Source organism: Lolium rigidum, chromosome 3 (assembly GCF_022539505.1).
Source record: "Lolium rigidum isolate FL_2022 chromosome 3, APGP_CSIRO_Lrig_0.1, whole genome shotgun sequence".
In the NCBI taxonomy this organism is placed as follows: Eukaryota; Viridiplantae; Streptophyta; class Magnoliopsida; order Poales; family Poaceae; genus Lolium; species Lolium rigidum.
The window spans coordinates 373,054,758-373,077,817 of NC_061510.1; the positions used below are offsets into that span (position 1 = coordinate 373,054,758).

The 23,060-nt window shown below is 46.9% G+C and overlaps 3 protein-coding genes across 6 annotated transcripts; all 3 read right to left on the reverse strand.

The window, feature by feature from the left end:
• Positions 1–901: 901 nt before the first annotated feature.
• LOC124704293 (beta-glucosidase BoGH3B-like) lies at positions 902–4,344 on the reverse strand. 2 transcript variants are annotated; one of them, XM_047236540.1, is made up of 10 exons: positions 4,241–4,341; positions 3,536–3,765; positions 3,243–3,447; positions 3,005–3,095; positions 2,795–2,937; positions 2,450–2,693; positions 2,240–2,344; positions 1,887–2,069; positions 1,593–1,797; positions 902–1,498 (listed from the first exon to the last, which is right to left on the reverse strand). In XM_047236540.1, the coding sequence occupies exons 2-10, from the start codon at positions 3,750–3,752 to the stop codon at positions 1,017–1,019; spliced, it is 1,875 nt and encodes a 624-aa protein (XP_047092496.1). In that variant the 5' UTR covers positions 3,753–3,765; positions 4,241–4,341; the 3' UTR covers positions 902–1,016. The 2 variants fall into 2 exon arrangements, with proteins under 2 accessions (XP_047092496.1, XP_047092495.1); XM_047236539.1 differs by having other exon boundaries at positions 2,240–2,693; positions 4,241–4,344.
• Positions 4,345–9,409: 5,065 nt separating this feature from the next.
• Positions 9,410–14,172, reverse strand: LOC124704297 (beta-glucosidase BoGH3B-like). 2 transcript variants are annotated; one of them, XM_047236545.1, is made up of 10 exons: positions 14,127–14,172; positions 12,040–12,269; positions 11,747–11,951; positions 11,492–11,582; positions 11,248–11,390; positions 10,912–11,155; positions 10,700–10,804; positions 10,386–10,568; positions 10,090–10,294; positions 9,410–9,994 (listed from the first exon to the last, which is right to left on the reverse strand). In XM_047236545.1, exons 2-10 carry the CDS (start codon positions 12,254–12,256, stop codon positions 9,516–9,518), a joined length of 1,872 nt encoding a protein of 623 aa, XP_047092501.1. In that variant the 5' UTR covers positions 12,257–12,269; positions 14,127–14,172; the 3' UTR covers positions 9,410–9,515. The 2 variants fall into 2 exon arrangements, with proteins under 2 accessions (XP_047092501.1, XP_047092502.1); XM_047236546.1 differs by lacking the exon at positions 14,127–14,172 and adding an exon at positions 12,668–12,752.
• Positions 14,173–17,897: 3,725 nt separating this feature from the next.
• Positions 17,898–22,855, reverse strand: LOC124704296 (lysosomal beta glucosidase-like). 2 transcript variants are annotated; one of them, XM_047236543.1, is made up of 10 exons: positions 22,744–22,855; positions 20,503–20,764; positions 20,217–20,421; positions 19,990–20,080; positions 19,738–19,880; positions 19,404–19,647; positions 19,192–19,296; positions 18,896–19,078; positions 18,600–18,804; positions 17,898–18,502 (listed from the first exon to the last, which is right to left on the reverse strand). In XM_047236543.1, exons 2-10 carry the CDS (start codon positions 20,717–20,719, stop codon positions 18,024–18,026), a joined length of 1,872 nt encoding a protein of 623 aa, XP_047092499.1. In that variant the 5' UTR covers positions 20,720–20,764; positions 22,744–22,855; the 3' UTR covers positions 17,898–18,023. The 2 variants fall into 2 exon arrangements, with proteins under 2 accessions (XP_047092499.1, XP_047092498.1); XM_047236542.1 differs by lacking the exon at positions 22,744–22,855 and adding an exon at positions 21,363–21,490.
• Positions 22,856–23,060: the final 205 nt, after the last annotated feature.

The following is a 23,060-nucleotide window of genomic DNA, read 5'->3' on the forward strand; positions in this document are numbered from 1 at the left end:
TTGCAAATATATTCTTGGCCGCGCTACTAGAGACAACATGAAAAAGAAGGATCGGTTGGGTGATTCTACATGTCAGTTTTTTAATCCTCAAGAAAATGCAGATTATCCATTTTTCACTTGCATTGTTGCTCGATCCATTCAGGGTATAACTGTTTCATATTTTGATATGACCTGTATCCATGCAAATTTATGGCAACATCATCATGAATGGATGTATACTTCTATACAGTGGCTTAGCTGAGGTAGAGTCGCAGAAACAGAGCTTAGAAATTATGATTTCATGAAAAGGTTGTTTTGGATCATATTGCTTAATCTGTGGATTATTGGACAGGTCTTTAACAGGAGCAAATGCGCCAGGGAGTAGATCAGTTGGTTGAAAGAGTGGTGAGAATGCGCACTGAGGTTGCTGCAGAGTTTTATCCTGACACCTGGAGACAAGGGAGGAGGTTGTCGTCTTGTTTGTTCCATGACGCACATGTTCAAGAGTTCCAGTTGCGTGGCGCCACGCAACTTCAATCGTATCCCCAATGCAATAACTCAGATGTCTGGTGCCTATATATTTTATTAAAGAGTTGCAATGTTTCTAGTTCCATTCCCAGGTAGAAATGGAGATGCTCTGATGGGCGATGCGTGCATAAGGGAGCACGGAAAGTTTTAGTTCATAGGTTAGTAACCTGAATGCTTGGTTTTCGTATATGTTGGTGCTTTGGGTTGATTATCTGCTCTGTAGAAGCCTTCATGTTTCAGGTAGTGAACTTTTATCATGGATAATTGCAGAAATCACATCTTGGTTTCGATACTTTTTGCAGCACAGACATTGTTCATGCACGCGTCGGGAAAGGATGTGAAAGAGAATGCAAGCGCTCGATGGATATTGTCGCACAACCCAAACTAGATCATCTTCAAGAATGCTTCTACACTTTTATTGCTGCAGAAAGTCAACCACAAACTCAGGTATAGTATCTCATCTCTCAGATCCCAGTTGACATTATTCCATCTCTATTATCTCATCGGACTCATTTCTTCGCCTCCGTGGTGAGGCCAAACCCGAAGGGGAACAGCGGGTCGTAGTGTTTGTCACCGACATTCATCGGCAGCTGGTCCACTGACTTGAACCAAGTGTGCCCTAGCTTCCCAGTGAACCCGTAGTCACCGAATAGCGCGTCGGCGACGCCCTGGCCTTCCGTGCCGGGCAGCCACGCGGCCACGAACGCATCAATGGCGTCAATGTACGGCTCCAGCACCAGGGGCCTGCCAGAGATGAGCACCACCACACACTTGACGCTCTTGCAGACGGTCTGGATCACTGAGGGGCCGGGAGCAGGGATTGTCAGGTTCAGATTGTCGCCAAATGTCTCGGCGTATGGAGGCTCGCCGACCACCACGATCGCGTAGTCGTACTTGCCGCTGTCCACAGCGGCACTGTCCGGGTTCTCTGAGAAGACCACATCGGTGCTGGGGTCGACAGTAGACTTGATCGCCGAGAGAATAGTTGTGCCTGCGTTTCATCACATGATTCCATGATTTTTTTTCCATGGATCGAGACGTTGCCACAAGATAGTACAAGAAATGAAACAAGAGACGCCATTTACCGGCAGTGTTGTTGTTGCCGGTCAATCCTTGCCATGTGATTGTCCATCCTCCACACTGGTTGCCCAAGTTGTCGGCGTGGCTTCCGGCGACGAGGATCTTACCGGCCTTCTTTGGGAGAGGCAACAATGGAGTGTATGCAGATTTTCCATTTTTCAGCAAAACCAATGACTTCCTGACAGCTTCCCGAGCGAGTTCCCTGTGTGCCTAAAAATGGGAATTTATCCATATATAAGGATTCCAGGATCTTGATGAATGAAGTATGAGAGAAGGAAAACATGGTGTTTGGAACTAACTTGCTTTCCGAGTTCACCAGCCAGACTTGGATCAGCATAAGGGTTCTCAAATAGACCCATGGTGAACTTGACCCGAAGAATCCTGTAGACAGCATCATCGATTCTGCTCATCGGGATGATCTTGTTATTAACTTGCGATGTCAGACCATCAATGAATTCTGTGTAGGTAAAAGGAACCATGATCTGCAAAATAACACAAGTCAGAGCATGATCAGAAAAGAAGAAAATGGCTCACTTGTATTTGTTGTAGAAGAGATGAGAATTGTCAAGGTTGTATCGTAAGTTATGAGGTGGCTAATCACTTGGCTTTTGTTCGAAAAATCAAAGCTAACCTATGTTTTAAAGGAAATTACCATGTCAATACCAGCACTAATTCCAGCCTGAATTGAATAAGTATAGTTCAAGTGTTGGGGAGTAGTAATCCTATCAATGCCCTTCCAGTCTGAAATCACAAAACCCTGTTTGCTCAAAATCCCAAATAAAATGATAGCATCAGTATCTCTTAATATACCAGAAGAAGTAAATATGCAGAAAATATTTTGCTTTTGTAGTGAGCAACTGACCCTAAATTTGAGCTTGCTCTTGAGAAAATCAGTGATTAGGAAATGGTTGCCATGCATCTTTTCTCCATTCCAACTGTTGTATGAGACCATAATAGTAGATACACCTCTGATGATAGAATTAAAATAGGCAGGCATGTGGATTTTCATGAGCCCATTTCTGTCGATGATTGTATTGCCCTCGTTAATCCCGTTAAAAGTACCACCATCACCAACATAGTGCTTTGCGCATGCAGCAACTTTCTTACTGCAGGGTATCATCAGAGTGACAACAAAGTTGGTTCCCTCTCATCAGACTGAATTCGAGAGAAGACAGTTCAGCTACAAAATTTGTTGGATGTATATTACCTGCCACCAACGTATGGTCTTCCTGCAGAACCTGGTGGAGCGTCGCCTTGCAAGCCGGAGATAATTGTGGTCATTGACTGGACAACCTTTGGGTCTTCACTGTAGCTTTCAAAGCACCGTCCCCATCTTGGGTCTCTACAAACCTGATTAATAAAACAAATGAGGATCCAAGAACAACACGAAGATGCAAGAGGGGTTCTCTTCTATTACCGCAATACACGGAGCAAAGACGTAAGGAATTCCTGTGGCCCTGACTTCCAGAGCAGTTGCTTCTCCTATCCTCTTTACAAGCTCAGGGTCCCTGGTGGATAATGGAGTATTAATTTAGACTAAAGCATACATCACGGGACTGTAGGCATCACAGTCAGCGTGTGTTTTGGATATCGTCGTAGCTTATTCACATGATTTCATTATCACATCAAAAGTTAAAAAAAGGGAAAATTTCTACCTGGTAGCTCCAAGCCCAACATTATGTGGGAAGATCGTAGCTTTGTAGACGTTACCGTGACCATGCACAGCATCAATACCATAGATCATCGGAATACCTAGGTGGGTAGAAAGGGCGTCTTTCTGCATTTCATTCACCATTGAAACCCAGGTCTCAGCAGAGGCTTGAGGAGCAGGCACACTGCCTCCGCCGCTCAGCACACTACCTGCACCGCAGCACACAACTCCGAAACTCAAACTCTGCAGTTCTTCACCATTTGCACTGATTTATTAAGCCGAAATACTATAGCTTACCTATGAAGTATTTGGATAGCACCCCTGTGGTAGCATTTTCCCTCTCAATCTGAGTCATCTGGCCGATCTTTTCCGCGAGAGTCATCCGCCCAAGCAGATCATTGACGCGAGCACCAACGGGCTGTTTCGGATCCTTGTACTTGAGATAATCCGCTCTTCCCAATACCGCCAAGCAGAACAAGAGGAGGACGACGGTGGTCTTGTGCAAACTCCCCATATTGGCACCCTGTCTGGTACCGATCACCGTCAACTATGTTTAAACCCGAGTAAAGGATGCGATTCATGTGGATAAAAAATAGTAACATTTCTGCGAAGCTTATCGACAAGGGAAAAATCAATCATGCGCTAGTGTAGACATGCATAATGGTCAAACATTAAGCCTAGGCGATTCAAAGGCTGCCCTGTTGGCGATAGAGACATCATAAGGAAGCAAAACACAAGGGAACCTATTCCTTTTTTGCTCCACCAGTTTGGCATTTTTTGCATACTTTTATCGCCCAAACAAATCAAGGCGCTGGAAACCGGCATGATTATAGGTGAAAACAGCAAGCCACATAGCGCTGTTCTCACCAAAATCATCCGCAGTCCAACCCAAACAAATGAATGAACAAAACAGAAAACATAGCACAATAACCACATCACTTGCGAATTTCGACCGAGAATAACCAAACCTCGTGGCAAGATAGGCTGTACGTAACTGCATACCTCAATAGGAAGAACCAGATGAGATGATCAGCAACCTAAGAGAAGTGTGAAAGCTCTAAACAGCTGCTGCCTAAGATGTGTGAGCAGAGCACGTCCTCTGGGAAAGGGAACCCCGGTTCCTCTTATAGCCCAGGGGAGCGAGTGTTCTGACTCACGAAGTGGCAGATAGGAGAATCGCGAGGCAGCCAAAAAAGAAACGTAAGAAATCGTGTGCATTCATTACCGTGAGTGGACCTAGGCAACGGCACATTTTCTCAACTCCACATCAGCCTGCTCATGGTTTGGTCTCGAACTAGCTAAACTTTTTTTCTTTTCAAAATGGGTATCACCCCGACCTCTGCATCAAATAGATGCACACAGCCATTTATTGATAAATCTCAGTTTTATGATCTTACAAACTTAGTCTTCAGCGACCACATAAGGTGCTCACAAAGATAAGCCACCAAAAAACAGCAAAACCAGGAGAATACATAATACACATATGTATATTGTATTCTAAGCGTATTGTATCCTATCAGCACGCTGCCAACCACCCTGGTTGAAGATAGCCTGAACGACCGCCATCAGTCGAGTGCATCCACACTCCATATGTGTACGCTGCTCCTCCGGCTGAAGGAATGATCACATGTGAATCCAATAAGTAGCCTTGTGAATAACCTGCAAAAAGAACACACCTTCCGCTCTTTTAAACACAATATCATTACGACAATTCCAAATTACCCATAATAAAGCACAAACTCCTACACAAATACGAGCTTTCGTTTTTTTATACACCTTTCGAACTAGCTAAACTGGACCAGATGCACGGTTTGTATCGGTTTTCTGGTTCGAGACCACGATCACAAAACTTGTAGTAGCTGGGTTGAGACGGGCTCAAACCAACGAAACCGTCCAACCCGTTCTAAATCAGTCGCTTTTGTATTGAGAAGCATTTGCTGCACAGAAGCACCGGCATAGTCCACCGGCTTCTTGTCTTGCCGAAGCCATATTGCTGTCGCCGTAAAGTTGTACCACAGCCACAGCAGGTTCACAGCAAGGCTGTGGATAATCCCGTTCATGGTTTGGTCTCAAACCGGCTAAACCAAGAGTCCAGCCCGGACCGGATCAACCAGATGCACGTGTTCTATCACTTTTCTGCAGGTTCGAGACCGCGATCAGAGAACTTGTAGCTGGATTGAGACGGGCAGGTTTGAGGAACTGGTGCAACCCGTTTTTAAACCGTGAATGGTCAGTGTCGCTCAACATTTCTACGATCAGCTGAGACGTCGCTGTGGGTGGGGATCGTTTGACTTGATGCGATCCCTCTCTCGATACTGCACAAATACTCCATGCTCAGCATGCAGCCACGGTCCTAGAGTCGATCCAGAACTAACTCATTTTTCAGCCGCTGCCGGCTGTTTATTTGGTTGGCTGGCCGGCAGCGGCTGTCCACTAACTTGCATCGTTTTCGGAAAGGGTTAACCAGTTCAGATGCTTGTCCTTTCTGTGCTCTGTCCGAATCTTCGGAGCACCTGTTTCGTTCACTGTATGTCGGTTCAACAGTTTTGGATTACCATCTCAACGCTTCGCCATGATGTCTCTGGATGCTCTTCTATTCAGGAGCTGTGGGATGAAGCCCAACAATGCAAGGTTCGCTCAACTGTTCTAATCGCCGCCCTTTGGAACATTTGGAAAAGAAGGAACGCTAAGCCTTCGACGACATCGACCATTCGACCGCTCATGTATTTAGCAGATGTGCCACTGATCTTTCTCTATGGTCGCACCGCTGGGGAAACGAAAGTCAAAAAGCTATTCTACTTGACTGGAGTGTAAGGTTTCGTAATCTGGCTTCCTCTGTATAGTGCTACCTTTTCTGTTTCTGTAAAATGTAGATTACCTTAGTTTTTCTAGCTTTCTCTTCTTCTTCTTTGGACTTTTCGGTACTTTCTTCCTTGTATTTTGGACTCTGACAGAGAAAATTAAAAAAAGTTCAGGCAGGCGGCCTGCTGTAGTTACCTTAAAAAAAAATCATAGTCAACCTAGAACTGGCAAAAAGATAAGGCTAATGGCAACGAAGAAATTTCAATTATGGTATTTTTCCATCAAGGATGGATCGGAGATACTGTTGTAGGAGGACTGCTGGTTAGGGAATAGACCTCTCTGTGAATAATATCCGGCGTTATATAGCATTGTTCGTCGTAAAAGTGATATCATTGCTTTAGTAATGGCGACCTCACCTCTATGAGTGACGTTTAGACGAGACTTATACAACCAGAGGCTTCATGCATGGAATGCCTTACTTCTTTGTTTGAAATCCATTCATTTGTCCAAAGGGCCGGATGAATTTCGTTGGACCTTACATTCCAATGGAAAGTTTACAATAAGTTCGTTATATGATGCAATAATCTAACCTGACATACCAGTTGATAAGAATAAGATCTGTAAGATGAAAATATCGCTAAAAATTAAAAAAATTGGCTCGTCGAGGGGTAATCCTAATCAAAGATAATCTTGTGAAATGAAATTAGCTGGAGAGTACTGAGACGATTAAACATTTGTTCTACCAGTGTTGCTTTGCCAGATCTATATGGTCATGCGTCCAAGTAGCTTCGGATATGTATCTCCCGACTAGTGTAGCCAATATCTTCGGTAATTGGCTTCATGGTATTGATCGCAGGTTTAGAATGCTTATTCGGGTGGGAATGCTTGCCGTTATATGGTCGCTATGACTACGTTTAATGATAAGAATTGTTCCCTTTTACAGGTTATATACAGATGGGTCGCTACTCTCCGTTAATGGTCTGCGCTGCAGAGAGTGGAGAACCGCGACCTCTTTACGGAGGTCTGTACACGGTTGGAGAATACGCGAGAGATACTTTTTCCTACATAAATGGCAGCATAATCTACGGATTGGGCCGCTATTATCATCTTAAGTGTCCTACAATTATTCATGATTGATATGTAATTCGTCTTTATCCTTTTTACTTTGAATTTTTTGAGACTCTGAAACGGGCTGTGTGCATCCTAGTTATTGAGAGGCCGGATATAATTACTTGATCAAATAATAAAGTGTCCATTATCAAAAAAGAACCGGCAAAATGGCTATGTTAAAGACTTGCAACGTGGTGATCCAGTTGTCGAATGTACAAAGTTTACAAATATAGGCTCGTAACCTGATTGCCTGATTTTCGTATATGGTCTTACTGTTTCCAGCACTGAACTGTTGTCACTGATTTTTTTTATTTTTTTTTGAACGGTCATTGGGTGAATCCACCCGATAAAATGCTGCTATTAATAAAACTGGAGTACAAGCAGAACCAAGGGAATACAAGAAATTATATAGGGGTCCAAAAATTAAGCAGAGAGGATCTGGAGAAAACTTGGAAAAGTGGTCAAAGCCATCCGTCCTCCTCCTCCTCTAGATCGAGAAACTCTGACGATGGACTGCGATGGCGCCTTCGGGGAACCTTTTTTGGATAAAGGGAATATATTAATATCAGAAGATACCAATTACACCCGGTCTCTGCAACAACGCAATGTCCTAATAACATTACGGATGCACACAACTAAAAAATAGAAAAAAGAAAACTAAAAAATAAAAGTCCCGCTGCAGTATCCTAGCCCTAGCAACAGTAATACATCCACCACCAAGATAACACCTGAAATTCAGACTCTTCAAAAACAACGCTTCCAAGAAGGGAACAGTGCACCAGCGCTGTCGTCGCCCGATCAAAGATCTTAGATTTTCACCCTGAAGATGGTCTCCGCTCTCAAAACAATTCATTCAACAAGGATATTGTCAGGCACAACCAGTTAAGGCCAGACCTTGGGTTTTCATCCTGAAAGGTAAGACTCCAAACTTCACAAGTGTTGTCGCCCCACTTTCATACCACTGTTGCAAAGCCCGGAACACCAAGCAAGCCCCTCAACAACGCAAAAACTTGAACTTCCATTAGTTAGGAACCTGCCACTTGGAGATGGAGCACAGGAGAGAGCCCACGGCCGGAGCGACGCAGCGGTAGCCCTACTGCCATTGGGTCTGACGTGAAGACGCGCTAGAGAGGAGCTCCTCATTGAAATCACCGCTGTTGGCAATCGAGGCCTGTACTACATGCCACCACCACGGGAGCTTGACAAAGCGGGGAAGAAAGCCAGCCGCGACGAGAACAGCATCAACAACTGGAAGAAGAAGCTGCGGACTGTACAGCACCACAACCCTCCCCCCCCCCCGCCTCCATGGCCGGCCAGGTAGGAGGTACACCAAGCAGACCGCCTCCAGTGGCGGAGCCACGTTGAGAGCTGTGTGGTCAATTGACCACACAGCTTTTTGCCATGTTCTTTGTATTTTAGTATTAATCTTGTAAAAAATATTTAAAATAAATAAAAATTATAAGTATTTGACATCACAGATTTGAAATGACAACACTGACTTTAAGTTCTGGCTCCGCCACTGACCGCCTCCACGCCAACCTCCCCCGCCACAATGGCCGGCCATGGAGGCAAGGAGGCAAACTTCGTCTTCAGCAGCTGACTCCTAGGTGCCTTATCAAAGAGCTTAGCCACCAGCGAGCTCTAGACCAAGATTCACCACATATCTAGGGAGGGACCGCCAGCGACGGCCAGTTGGTGCCGCGCCGGAGCACCAAGGAGGCACTCAGCCCCTGCCACCTCCAGAGCAAGACCGCGACGACGAACCCGACCACCGGAGCAGAATAGGCCGCCATCACAAGCTTGAGAGGAGGGACGCGTGCCTTATTGCCGAGATTGGTCGAGGTAGAGGCGGCCGCCCTGAACTCCGACCGCCGGAGCAGAATGGGCCGCCACCGCCAACCCTCGGCGCGTCCTGGATCTGTAGAAACCAAAGCTTCAACTCCAAACTAACCGGCAGACCGCCGGGAAACTACTCCTACCCTAAGAAGAACTACTCCGGCACCTCACCTCCACCACCTCCGGCCGGCATCGCCGCCGGAGGGGCTCGGGGTCGGGCCGGTTCACTCTAGATTGCCTCTAGCTACTGTAGCAAGGAGAGAGGAGAGTCCTAGTACCTGAGTAGAAAGTGTATTTCTATGTCACCGATCATTGCAGAAATCGCATTAGTTTCGATACTTTTTACAGCATAGTCATAGACAGTGTTCGTAAAGCAGAGGTGTCGAAGAGAATGGGAGAGCTCGATTGATATATCGCACAACCTCATGAATGCATCTCTTTTATTTCTAACAAATCAACCGCAAATTGATGTATATCATCTCTCACATCTCAATCGAAAATTCCTCCCATCTCAATCACCTCACTACATTCACTTCTTCGCCTCGGTGGTGAGGCCAAACCCGAACGGGAAGAGCGGGTCGTAGTGCTTGTCGCCGACGTTCATCGGCAGTTGGTCCACCGACTTGAACCATGTCCTCGCGAGCTTCCCGGAGAATCCGTAGTCGCCGAAGAGCACATCGGCAACGCCCTGGCCCTCTGTACCGGGCAGCCATGCGGCCACGAACGCGTCAATGGCACCGATGTACGGCTCCACCACCAGCGGCCTGCCGGAGATGAGCACCACCACACACTTGATGCTCATGCAGACGGATTGGATCACGGAGGGTCCAGGGGCAGGGATCGTCAGGTTCAGACTGTCGCCGAACGTCTCGGCGTATGGTGGCTCGCCGACCACCACGATAGCGTAGTCGTACTTGTCACTTAAGGTGGTGCTGTCCGGGTTCTCTGAGAAGACCACCTGCGTGCTGGGGTCGACGCTGGACTTGATCGCCGAGAGGATAGTCGTGCCTGCGTTTCACCACATGATTCCATGAATTTTTTTTCCAAGGATCGAGACGTTGCCACAACATAGTACAAGCAATGAAACAAGATGTGCCATTTACCGGCAGTGTTGTTGTTGCCGGTCAACCCTTGCCATGTGATTGTCCATCCTCCACACTGGTTGCCCAAGTTGTCCGCGTGGCTTCCGGCAACAAGGATCTTACCAGCCTTCTTCGGGAGAGGCAACAATGGAGTGTAGGCAGATTTACCATTTTTCAGCAAAACCAATGACTTCCTGACGGCTTCCTGAGCGAGTTCCCGGTGTTCCTAAAAAATGAAAATGGATTTATCAGTAAATGATTCTAGGATCTTGATGAATGAAGTCTGAGAAAAAGTTAACATGGTGTTTAGAACTAACTTTCTTTCCAAGTTCACCGGCAAGACTCGGATCAGCATAGGGGCTCTCAAATAGACCCATGGTAAACTTGACCCGAAGAATCCTGTAGACAGCATCATCGATTCTGCTCATGGGGATAATGTTGTTCTTAACTTGGGCAGTCAGACCATCAATGAATTCTGTGTAGGCGAAAGGAACCATGATCTGCAAAATAACGCATTTCAGACCATGATCAGTAATAAGGAAATGTCACATTTGCTAGCTACTAACTCCGCTTTTGTCCGAAAAAATAAAACTGACAGGACTATGGTTTGCCAAATTTTCAAAGAAATTACCATATCAATACCCGCACCAATTCCAGCCTGAATTGAATAAGTATAGTTCAAGTGTTCGGGAGTAGTAATCCTGTCAATGCCTTGCCAGTCTGAAATCACAAAACCCTGTTCTCACAAAATCCCCAAAAAAAATTAATAGCGTCAGTAACTCTTAATATACCAGAAGAAGAAAATATGAAGAAAATATTCTGCTTTTGTAGTGAGAAACTGACCCTAAATTTGAGCTTCTTCTTGAGAAAATCAGTGATTAGGAAATGATTGCCGTGCATCTTTTCTCCATTCCAACTGTTGTATGAGACCATAATAGTCGATACACCTCTGATGATAGAATTAAAATAGGCAGGCATATGGATTTTCATGAGCCCATTTTTGTCGATGATTGTATTGCCCTCATTAATCCCGTTAAAAGTACCACCATCACCAACATAGTGCTTTGCGCATGCAGCAACTTTCTTACTGCAGGGTATCATCAGGGCGACAAAATAGTTAGTTCCGTCTCATCAAACTGAATCCAATTGATCAGCCATTATCTGTTGGATGTGTATTACCTTCCACCAACGTATGGTCTTCCCTCTTCACCTGATGGAACATCTCCTTGCAACCCAGAGATAATTGAGGTCATTGACTGGACAACCTTTGGGTCTTCACTGTAGCTTTCATAGCACCGTCCCCATCTTGGGTCTCTACAAACCTGATCAAAATCGACACATAAGTATGAGTTCCTAAGAACAACTAGTAGAAGACATAGTTGCCATCCAGACTGAAGATGCAAAAGGTGTTCTCTTTTATTACCGCAATACATGGAGCAAAGACGTAAGGAATTCCTGTGGCCCTAACTTCAAGAGCAGTTGCTTCTCCTATCCTCTTTACCAGCTCAGGGTCCCTAGAACATAGCAACATATCTTGATTTAGAGTTCTAGGCCAAAGCACGCATCACACATTCACAGGACTGTATCCATTACATTTAGTGTGTGTTTTGGATATTGTGATACATTATTCACATGATTTCATTATCACATCAAAGGTAAAAAAGAAAGTTTCTACTACCTGGTAGCTCCAAGCCCAACATTATGTGGGAAGATGGTAGACTTGTAGACGTTACCATGACCATGCACAGCGTCAATACCGTAGATCATCGGAATACCTAGGCGGGTAGAAAGAGCATCCTTTTGCATCGCATTCACCATAGAAACCCAAGCCTCAGCAGATGCCTGAGGGGAAGGCACACTTCCTCCGCCGCTCAGTACGCTACCTGCATCGCAGCACACAACTCTGGAACTCAAACTCTGTAGTTCTTCACCATTTGCACTGATTTAGTAAGCCGAAATACTATAGCTTACCTATGAAGTATTTGGATAGCACCCCTGCGGTGGCGTTTTCCCTCTCGATCTGGGTCATCTGGCCGATCTTTTCAGCCAGGGTCATCCGAGCAAGCAGGTCCTCGACGCGAGCACCAATAGGCTGCTTCGGATCCTTGTACTTGGGATAATCCGCTCTTCCCAGTACCGCCAGGCAGAATATGAGGAGGACGAAGGTGGTCTTGTGCAAACTCCCCATCTTGGGATCCTGTCTGGAAAAATCAATGGAAGTAGAGTAAGACTCATATGCTTGATTACACACACATAAAGACCAAACATTAGGCCTAGGCCATTCGAATGCTCCTATGTGGGCTATAGAGCCATCGTAAATAAAAAAGTAAGATACAAGAAAGAAAGGAAACATATTCCGATTGGTATTTTTCCACACTTTTATTGCCCAGACGAAACCAAGGTGCTGAGCATGACTAGAGGCGAAAACAGCTAGCAAGCCCCATTCTCACCAGCATCAGCCGCAGCCCAAAGAAACGAGTGAATGAAACAGGAAACAGAGCATGCGCAGAACACAGTTTTCACAGCCTTTCAACAGTAAACAACCAAAGCAAAGCTCACATCAAGCTACTCGGTACGTAACTGCAAGTTGTTTGCATACCTCAAGAGGAGTAAGCAGCAGTCTGCAAGATGAGGCCAGCAAACCTAAGAGTACTGTGAAAGGTTGAACCAAACACGTCCTGAGAAGGAAGAAGTGTGTAGTCTGGGAGAGGGAACCCCTGGTTCCTCTTATAGCCCAGCGAAGCAGTATTGTAATCTGACTCACACGGGAATCGCGAGGCAGCAGAGAAACGAAAGAAATCACCTGCATTGATTACCGTTAGTGGACCTCACGTCCTAATAGTATAGCAAGATTTTCCACGTTTCTAGTAGGAGAGATCTCGAGGGGGAGCGTCGATCTATCAGCTGAGACGTCGCTGTGTTTGGGCGAGATTGTTTGACTTGATGCTCTCCCACTCTGACTACTCTGGAGTCTGACCAGTACACAGATAGTAGAGCACACACAGCGCGGTCCACGCTCCGCACGCAGCCACATTTCGCGACTCTACTCCGGAAAAGCGAGAGGCCTGTCTCACCGGCCGGCGTGGCAGCGGCGAGCTTTCGAGCTCGATCCCCGGCGGAAGAGGAGACGGCACCTACGAGAACTCTGCTCCGCCGGGTTCAAGCAGGGGCCAATAGAATGGTAAGGTTTATGTGAAGTGAAGGGCCCTTTTCATATGGGTAAGTTTGCATTGCAGATGAGGTTGTCTTCGTCAGAGGGCGGCCTGAGTTCGTCGAAATAGGTTTTGCCCAGTATATTAATATAGCAACCACATTATATAAGGAGCATGCTAGGATTGCGGCACTAAAAGAAAAAGATAAATCCAAGGTCTGACTAGCAAGGTGGTTTGAGTCTGGGTGACAATGAGAAATTAGCTTGGTGATGGGCGATCGCACAGGAGAAGTTCATAGTTTTACGTTTGATCTTAATTGGTTGTGTCTGGCAATGTCTTTGTTGAAAGTATTGTTTAGAGAGTGTGGACTTTCTTCAGGGTAAAAACTTAAGATCTATGATCCTGACAGCGCTTGTGCTCTGTTTTCTTTTTGGAGACGTTGCTTTCTCTTTTTTAGTTGTGTGCATTCGTAATGCCGCTAGGGCAATATGTTATTGCAGAGGCTGGGTGTAGTTGGTATCTCCACGATATTAATATATACTCTTTATCGAAAAAAGAAAAAAAGAAGCTAAGTTTGCATAGGCCCATGGAGGCATGAACTGAGGAAACTTCAGTCGTATGCAGACATCATAAGGAAGCAAAATACAAGGGAACTTATTCCTTCGTTTTTACTACTCCACAGCCAGGTTGGTACATTTTGCACACTTCCATTGCCCAAACGAATGAAGGCGCTGGAAACTGGCATGATTATAAGTGAAAACAGCAAGCCACATGGCCCTGTATGTCCTCACCAGAATCATCCGCGGCCCGAACAAACAAAATGAACAAAACAGAAAACAGAGCACAATACCACATCACTTTGGAATTTCGACAGAAAACAGGCAAGCTAGGCGGTAGACTGCATACCTCGAAAGGAAGAACCAGATGAAATGATCAGCAACCTAAGAGAAGTGTTAAAAGCTGTAACAGCTGCTGCCTGAGAAGGGGTGATGTGTGAGCACGTCCTCTTATAGCCCAGGGAAGGGAAGGGAAGCGAGTAGTCTGACTCACGAAGTGGCGCCTCGCAGATCGGCACGAGAATCGCGAGGCAGCAAAAAAGAAACAAAAGAAATCGTCTCCATTGATTACCGTGAGTGGACCTCACGCCCTAATGTAACTAGCTGCCCCGATGATCTAGGCAACGGCACATTTCCTCCACCTCCACATAAGAACAATTCCAATAGTTCAGTCAACTGCTGGCTATAACAAGATGTCATGTCACTTGTAGTCATCATATAGCTAACATGTACAATAGTTGGCTATACTAATGGAGTATTTTACTAACATATAACCCACATTTCACTCTCACAAAGTGCTCTAGGAAGCACGTCTAGAGTTAGTTATGTGCATAGTAGCCCACCTTCCTTCTCTCTCCTCTTCTCTCTCTTCTAACTCATCTAAAATATATTATTTAATGCCTTATAGTCAGCTGACTAGACTCTATTGTACTTGCTCTAAGCCTCTTCATGGTTTGGTCTCAAACCGGCCGGACCAGATGCACGGTTTTTATCGGGTTTCTGGTTCGAGACCGCGATTAGAGAACTTATAGCTGGGTTGAGACGGCTCAAACAACAAAACCGTCCAACCCGTTCTAAATCAGCCGCTCTTATCACTGCATGGAGTATCCAGAAGCACTTGCTGCATGGAAGCGCCAACATAGTCGACCACCTTCTCGTCGTCGCGCGCAGAGAGGGTCCTGGCGTCTCGGCGAAGCGATGTTTGCCGACGGGCGGACTGCCATGAAGTTGCACCTCAACCACAGCAGGATCACGGTCACGGCACGGGCTGTGGATAAACCCATTCATGATTTGGTCTCAAACCGGCTAAACCAAGTGCCCAGCCTACACCGGACCAGATGTACGGTTTATATCGGGTTCTCTGGTTTCTGGTTCGAGACCGCGATCAGAAAACTTGTACAGTAGCTGGGTTCAGACGGGCTGGATCGTTGAACCTGTACAACCCGTTTTAAACCCTGAATGCCCAGGGTTGCTCCACATTTCTACGATAGATCGCGATCAGCTGAGACGTCGCTGTGGGTGGGATCGTTTGACTTGATGCGATCCCTCTCTGACTATTACACAAATACTCTACATCACGGACAGCGCAGTCCATGCTTCGCACGCAGCCACGATCGTTTAGGACTAACTTAATTCTTGATGAACCTAGCACTGACAAAAATGGCTATGTTAAAGGGTTGCAACGTTTGCGTCTGCTGCCATAAAACCTATGTAGGGTTCTGTTCTTCTCGCCCGCGATGCCGGCGGTTTTCTGCGTCTTTGGTGACCTTGGGGTGTTGGAGTTGTGACAGGCCACGACCCCTCGCCAGTGAGGAGTTCACGTTCTTGATTTAGTTTGCTTTTAATTTTAATTTTTATTTTCAGGTTGACGAGGGAGCAGCTACATCCTAAGGTCTCCCCGCCCTATCCTCACTCCGGTGGTGCGTCTAGCAGGGGGGAGGTGGGGACGTGGAGTTGTGTACTCGACTGATCTTCTGGGTCCGGTCGGTTTTCGTGTTTGTTGGTGTGGTTTCATGTCTCTTTTGATCTATGGTTTTTATCATTACTAATGGTTGATGCTCTTATGCGTTGGTCATTTGGGGCCTTAGCACGGCAACTCAAGAAGCTCTACTAGGAAAAGTGAGCATAGCTCAAATGATTGGGGTGTGGATGTACAAACTCAGCACCTGAGTTCAAATCCTTACCGACGTGAATTTCGATTCCTATTCCTACTTGAGGCACATGCTAGACCTAGCACTCATGCAATTTATCTTAACGATTAAGCTTTAATCTTCAACAAGATTAAAATTCTAGTACTCATACTTAATGGTTGTCTGCATCCTAGGTTCGTGCAAAGGCCAAGAAGTGAAATTCTCCCAATTTATAAGATCCTACTCTGGTGATTTTATACGCTTTTATCTCCAACAAACCTCTCCTCATCGCTCTCACGGGCGACGGGGGTGGAACACTAGCTGTCGGCCTCCCTAGCCTCACCCTCACCCTTCCCTCCCCTCGTCGGCACCAGACAACGATGTTGGCCAAAGGCCAGGCATGGGTGGCTGCGGCCGGCGGGGCACTCCCTCTCCCTCGGGTGGTGGTCTCGGCGCGGGTCCAATTGCTCAGGCCAAGGTGTCGTGCAGTCAGGGGTGCAGCGGTACGGTTGCTGCGGTGACACATGGATACCTGCGGCGGCGGGGCGAGCTTGTGGTGGCGGCGGTCCTGGTCTCCAGGGTCAGCGGCGGCTGCTGGCACCACGGACGGCGGGCTCTCGAACGCGCGGTCTAGAGCGGGAACATCATGGCCATCTGGAGGCGGAAGCCACAAGGTTGGGATGGAGGACGAGTCGTGGTCGGCGACACCGGTGGATCTCATTGTGCTAGCGGTGGCGTGGGCCCGATCTGGACCATATGGCCTTTGTCGTTTCTGTGATTTGGGTGCATCGAACATGTGCGTCGTGCGTGTCTTCGTCTAGGGACACGCATGTGCAGCTCCCAGCCGATGGTTTGGCTCCTCCTCGATTGTCGGCTGGTGGCGTGGGGGCTACTGGCCATGAATAAATGTGGCTGTTCTAGGGTTTCAACCCGCACAAATAGGAAGATCTGTCGGATGCGTGTCCCCGTCGATCTAGGAGAAATGTCGTGTTTCGGAAGGCTCTGTCGGCGAACTCAACTAAACGACTCATGCCGGGAGATTGTTGGATCGGGTGGGATTCGGTCATGCACTCCAGTGTTTTTTGTCTAACTGTTTAGTTTCAGAGGGAGAGCTTCAAAGCTCTAATGGCTGTTAATATCACGGGATGTTCTCGTTCCATGGTGTTGATGGAAAATATAATGGAAACCGATATATGAGGATTAGCAATGGTGGTTCAAGTCTTGTGGGCGATGTGGAATTGGCAAGCAGCTGCATGAAAGTGGGGGCGACAACACATGAGAAGTTCATAGTCTTACATTTCAGGGTGAAATCTAAAGTCTAGCCTTAATTGGTTGTGAGTGTCAATGTCCTTGTTGAAGGCATTGTTTTGAGGTCGAGGACTTTCTTCAAGGTGAAAACCTAAGATCTTGGATCGGTGACGATGGCGCTTGTGCACTGTTCCTTTCTTTGAAGCGTTACTTTTGGAGAAGCTGGACTTCTGATGTTAACTTAGTGGTGTTAGTGCCGCTGTTTTAACGAATAGATAACTTTTTCTTTTTTGTAATTCTTTTTTTATGTGTGCATACGCCACTAGGGTAGGGTAATACAGGGTAGGGTAATACGGTGTTGCAAAACCAGGTGTAATTGGTATCTTCATAATATTAGTATATACTCTCTGTCTAAAAGTATCTTCATAATATTAGTATATACTCTTTGTCTAAAACAAACTTTAGTACCACAAGCTTTGTTGGCTTCTGTGATGGATGGGCGAACGCTAGATGATCTGAGTACCTATTTGTAATTTGTAATACTTTCTAGGGATAATTATTTATATATTGGTGGAATTATCACAAAAATGTTTTTTTTAGTTTATAGGAGCCTTATTGTTTCCGGCACTGAACTGTTGTCAACGACCATTGCAGAAATCGCATCAGTTTCGATACCTTCTACAACAGTCGTAGATATTGTTCGTCAAGCAGAGGTCGAAGAGAACGCGAGTGCTGGATTGATATGTCGCACAACCTCATGAATCCATCTCTTTTATTGCTAACAAATCAACCACAAATTGATGTATATAAGTATATCATCTCTCACATCCCAACCGAAAATTCCTCCCATCTCAATCACCTCACCGGACTCACTTCTTGGCCTCGGTGGTGAGGCCAAACCCGAAGGGGAAGAGCGGGTCGTAGTGCTTGTCGCCGACGTTCATCGGCAGCTGGTCCACCGACTTGAACCACGTCCTCGCCAGCTTCCCTGTGAACCCGTAGTCGCCGAAGAGCACGTCCGCAACGCCCTGGCCCTCCGAGCCGGGCAGCCACGCGGCCACGAATGCGTCGATGGCGCCGATGTACGGCTCCATCACCAGCGGCCTACCGGAGATGAGCACCACCACACACTTCATGCTCTTGCAGACGTTCTGGATCACGGACGGACCGGATCCTGGGATCGTCAGGTTCAGGTTGTCACCGAATGTCTCGGCGTAGGGTGGCTCGCCGACCACCACGACCGCGTAGTCGTACTTGTCGCTTAAGGTGGTGCTGTCTGGGTTCTCCGAGAAGACCACTTGCGTGCTGGGGTCGACGGTGGACTTGATCGCCGAGAGGATCGTTGTCCCTGCATTTCATCACATGGTTCCATGAATTTTTGTTCGAAAGGAACGAGACTCTGCCACAAATTTAGTACACGCAATGGAACAAGAGACGCCATTTACCGGCAGTGTTGCCGTTGCCGTCCAATCCTTGCCATGTGATTGTCCATCCTCCACACTGGTTGCCCAAGTTATCGGCGTGGCTTCCGGCGACAAGGATCTTACCTGCCTTCTTTGGGAGAGGCAACAACGGAGCGGAGGCAGACTTCCCATTTTTCAGCAGCACCAATGATTTCCTGACAGCTTCCCGAGCAAGTTCTCGGTGTTCCTAACATTGACAAGGGAATTTGTCAGTATGAATTCTAGGTTCTTGATGCACGAAATTTTAGAGGAACAAAGCGTCGTATTTTAGAACTAACTTGCTTTCCGAGTTCACCAGCGAGACTGGGATCAGCGTAAGGGCTCTCAAATAGACCCATGGTGAACTTGACCCGAAGAATCCTGTAAACAGCATCATCGATTCTGCTCATGGGGATAATGCCACTCTTAACTTGGGCTGTCAGATCATCAATGAATTCTGTGTAGCCAAAAGGAACCATGATCTACAAAATAACACAGTTCAGAGCATGGTCAGAAAATATGAAAATGGGTCATTTCTATTTGCTCTAGAAGAGATAAAAATTGTCAAGGACGTATCATAAGTCAAGGCAATTACCATGTCAATGCCGGCACCAACTCCAGCCTCAACTGAATAAGAGTAGTTCACGCCTGGGGGACTAGTAATCCTATCAATGCCTTGCCAGTCTGAAATCACAAAGCCCTGTTTGCACAAAATCCCAAGAAATTAATGACATCAGTATCTCTTAATATACCAGAAGAAAACAAATACAATGGAAATTCTTCTGCCTGTTTTATTGAGCAACTGACCCTGAATTTGAGCTTTTTCTTGAGAAAATCAGTGACTAGGAAATGGTTGGCGTGCATCTTCTTTCCATTCCAACTAGAGTACGAAACCATAACGGTGGATACACCTCTGATGATAGAATTATAATAAGCAGGCATATGGATAGTCATGAGCCCATGGACGTCGATGACTGTATTGTTCTCGTTGATCCCCAAGAACGTACCACCATCACCAACATAGTGCTTTGCGCATGCCGCAACTTTCTTACTGCAGGGTGCGAGAGTGATAACAAAGTTAGTTCTGAGTTGACAGACTAAATTACAGATAAGACAATTTAGTTACTTGGGTGTATGTTACCTTCCACCAACGTATGGTCTTCCCGCTTCACTAGCTGGAACATCGCCTTGCAAGCCAGAGATAAGTGTGGTCATTGACTGGACAACCTTTGGGTCTTCACTATAGCTTTCGTAGCACCGTCCCCATCTTGGGTCTCTACAAACCTGATTAATATAAAACAGATGAGGCTTTGAAAACGACAAGAAGGCAGAGTTGCTATCCAGACTGATTGACTGAACTATCAGCCATGTAAGAGATGTTATCTATAATTACCGCAATACACGGAGCGAAGGCATACGGAATTCCTGTAGCTCTAACTTCAAGAGCAGTTGCTTCTCCTATCCTCTTTACCAGCGCAGGGTCCCTACAAGACAGCAACATAATAATTTAGACCGAAGCATGTATCACAGGTGTGTTGCGATGTTGTCATAGCTTGCTGATGAAATATAATATGGCTTTTCACTATCAGATCAAAAGTAAAAAAAAAAAGCAGTTTCTACCTGGTAGCTCCAAGCCCAACATTATGCGGGAAGATGGTAGCTTTGTAGACGTTATTGTGACCGTGCACAGCATCAATACCGTAGAGCATCGGGATACCCAGGCGGGTAGAAAGAGCATCTTTTTGCATTGCATTAACCATCGAAGCCCAAGCCTCGGCAGATGCCTGTGGAGAAGGCACGCTGCCTCCACCGCTCAGTACGCTACCTGCATCGCGCACCACACGAACGTCAAACACAAACTATGCAGTCCTTCATCACTTGCACCGATTAAGTATGAGAAACTTACCAATGAAGTACTTGGATAGCACCCCCGTGGTGGCGTTCTCCCTCTCGATTTGAGTCATCTGGCCTATCTTCTCAGCGAGCGTCATCCGAGCAAGCAGATCCTTGACACGGACACTAACAGGCTTCTTCGGATCCTTGTACTTGAGATGATCCGCTCTGGCCAACACCGCCAAGCAGAACATGAGGAGAACAAAGGTGGTCTTGCGCAAACTCCCCATCTTGGCACCGTGTGTGGTACCGATCACCGCCAACTATATGTAAACCTGAGTAAAGAATATCAATCATGTGAATAAACATTCAATGAAGCTTGCACCTCAAGGAAAAAAATCAGTCATGTGCCTAGCGTAGAGAAAGATTAATGTTTGAAAGCACACACGTAAAGGACAAACATTAGGCCTAGGCCATTCAAAGGCTCCTTGGGTGGCCACATAGCCATCATAAAGAATCAAGATAGAGTGGACTAGTGTAGATAAAGACTGATGCTTGAAATCTGAAATCCAAACATTAGGCCCTAGGTCAATCAAAGGCTCCTCTACTGGCTATAGACATCATTGAGAAGTATAGTAAGATACAAGGTAACATATTTCTTTAAACCAAGTGGGTGTCTTCTATCACTTTTATTGCACGCCAGACGAATCGAAGTTCTAGAAACCAGCATGGTTATAGGCGAAGTAGCAAGCCACATAGCCCAGTTCTCATCAAAATCAGCAGACGTAGGCAAACGAGTGAGTAAAACAGAAAACAGAGCATATGCAGAACACAATATTCAGATCATTTTCGACGGTTCGACAGAGAACAGCTAAAACCTCACATGCTACTCGGTAACTGCAATACCTCACTTTATCGAAAAAACTGCAATACCTCAAAAGGAGGAACTAGCAATCCGCATGCGGGTGCACAAACGGAAGCGAGGGAAAGGAACGGATATCTTTCTTCACTGCCAAAAGCTTAAGGTAAGGAGAAGTATGAGCACGTCCTCTGGGGAAAGGGAACCTGGGTTCGTCTTATAGCCCAGCTGAAGCGAGGAGCACTCTAGCGAAGTGGCGCCACGCCGACACGAGAATCGCAAGGCACCAAAAGGATTGGGAAAGAAATGAAAGGAAGAAAGCGAAAGGAAATCATTTGCTCTGGTTAGCACGGGTGGCCCTCACGCGCTAATTGGCTGCCACCGCAGCGACGGCGACGGCATGCTAATATAAACAAGATTCAGTTTTTCTTTTGTTCCTTTTCGGAAGCATAAAGAGATGTGAACTGAAACGATCTCCACCTCTACATTTTTCTAGCGTTTGCTGCAGCGCCACCACGGCCGCGAGAGGGATCGGTCGACCGTGTGGCATCTACAGCTGAGACGTCGCTGTTGGGCGAGATCGCTGGCTAACCAGATTGATTGTTAATTCCTTCCCTCACACTGACTGCTCTGACTAGTACACGCAGCGCAGTCCATGCTCCGCACGCAGACGCAGCAGCATTGAATTATTTGGCGAAATCTACTGGGCTGGCGAGAGGCCCATCTCACCGGCCGGCGAGCGGCGACGAATTCTCCAGCTAGATCTCCGGGAGAAGAGGACGCGGCACCTACGCCACGAGAGAATTCGTGGTTTTGTGGACGGCGCATCTGGGACGCAAACTCTTGCTCTGCTCCGCCGGGGGCCATGGGATGGGAAGGCTGAACCACCGCAGCCGTGGGGGAGCGTCGAGATTAAACTAGGGGAAATGCTGGACTGTAACCAACGGCTTCTACAGTAGCATAAGAATCTTGACCCCAAGAAATTGCAGGAAAGAAAGAAATCAGGGGCGGCGTGCACGCAAGACGACTCCGATCCGGGAGACACGGATGGGTTAATCTGGGAGTAAACTCGTGTTCGCGTGCGGATGGGTCAAATCGGAGGTGGAGGTGAGCTGAGTGAGCTCTTCACTCTCTCCACTGCTCCATAAGTGCCCGTGGACTGAACAACCACCATTGTATACTGCTACCCAATTAGACTAGAACCAGACGCACCACGAGACACGGACGACGGTCGCTCGCAAATCCACATCCTACCCGCCACCCATGCAGATTTTCGTTTTGGAGCCGTTCTCCCCAGGTGGGAAAAAGGGTCGGTGGTGGCGGCAGACCTGGAGAGCAGAACAGCGCGGAGCACTCTAGGTGGTGCGCACCGGTGACGGCGCCGCCGCCGGAGACGGAGAAGAAACCAAACAAACAACCAAACAACCAAAGGACAGAGAGAGGCTTACGGCTTACCACGGTGACGGCCGGCGAGAAGCGGGGCGCGGGGGAGAGTGATGAGCGGCGAGTGAGGCGGCCTCGCCAGCGAAGAACAGCACGCAGCACAGATCAGACGGCGCTGGCACTGGCAGTGGCACTGGAAGGCGACAGGATAGCGCAGCCTTTTATGGCGCTGCGCAGCAAAAGCTTTCTGCATCAATCACGCTCGTGAATTTTATTTTTAACCTTTACTGACAGACAGTATATCACTGTTGTCCAATTTCGCCCCGGGGAAAGGGATCCAACGCAGACGACGACGGCGAGACACACATGTTGACCGTGCAGATGTCGGG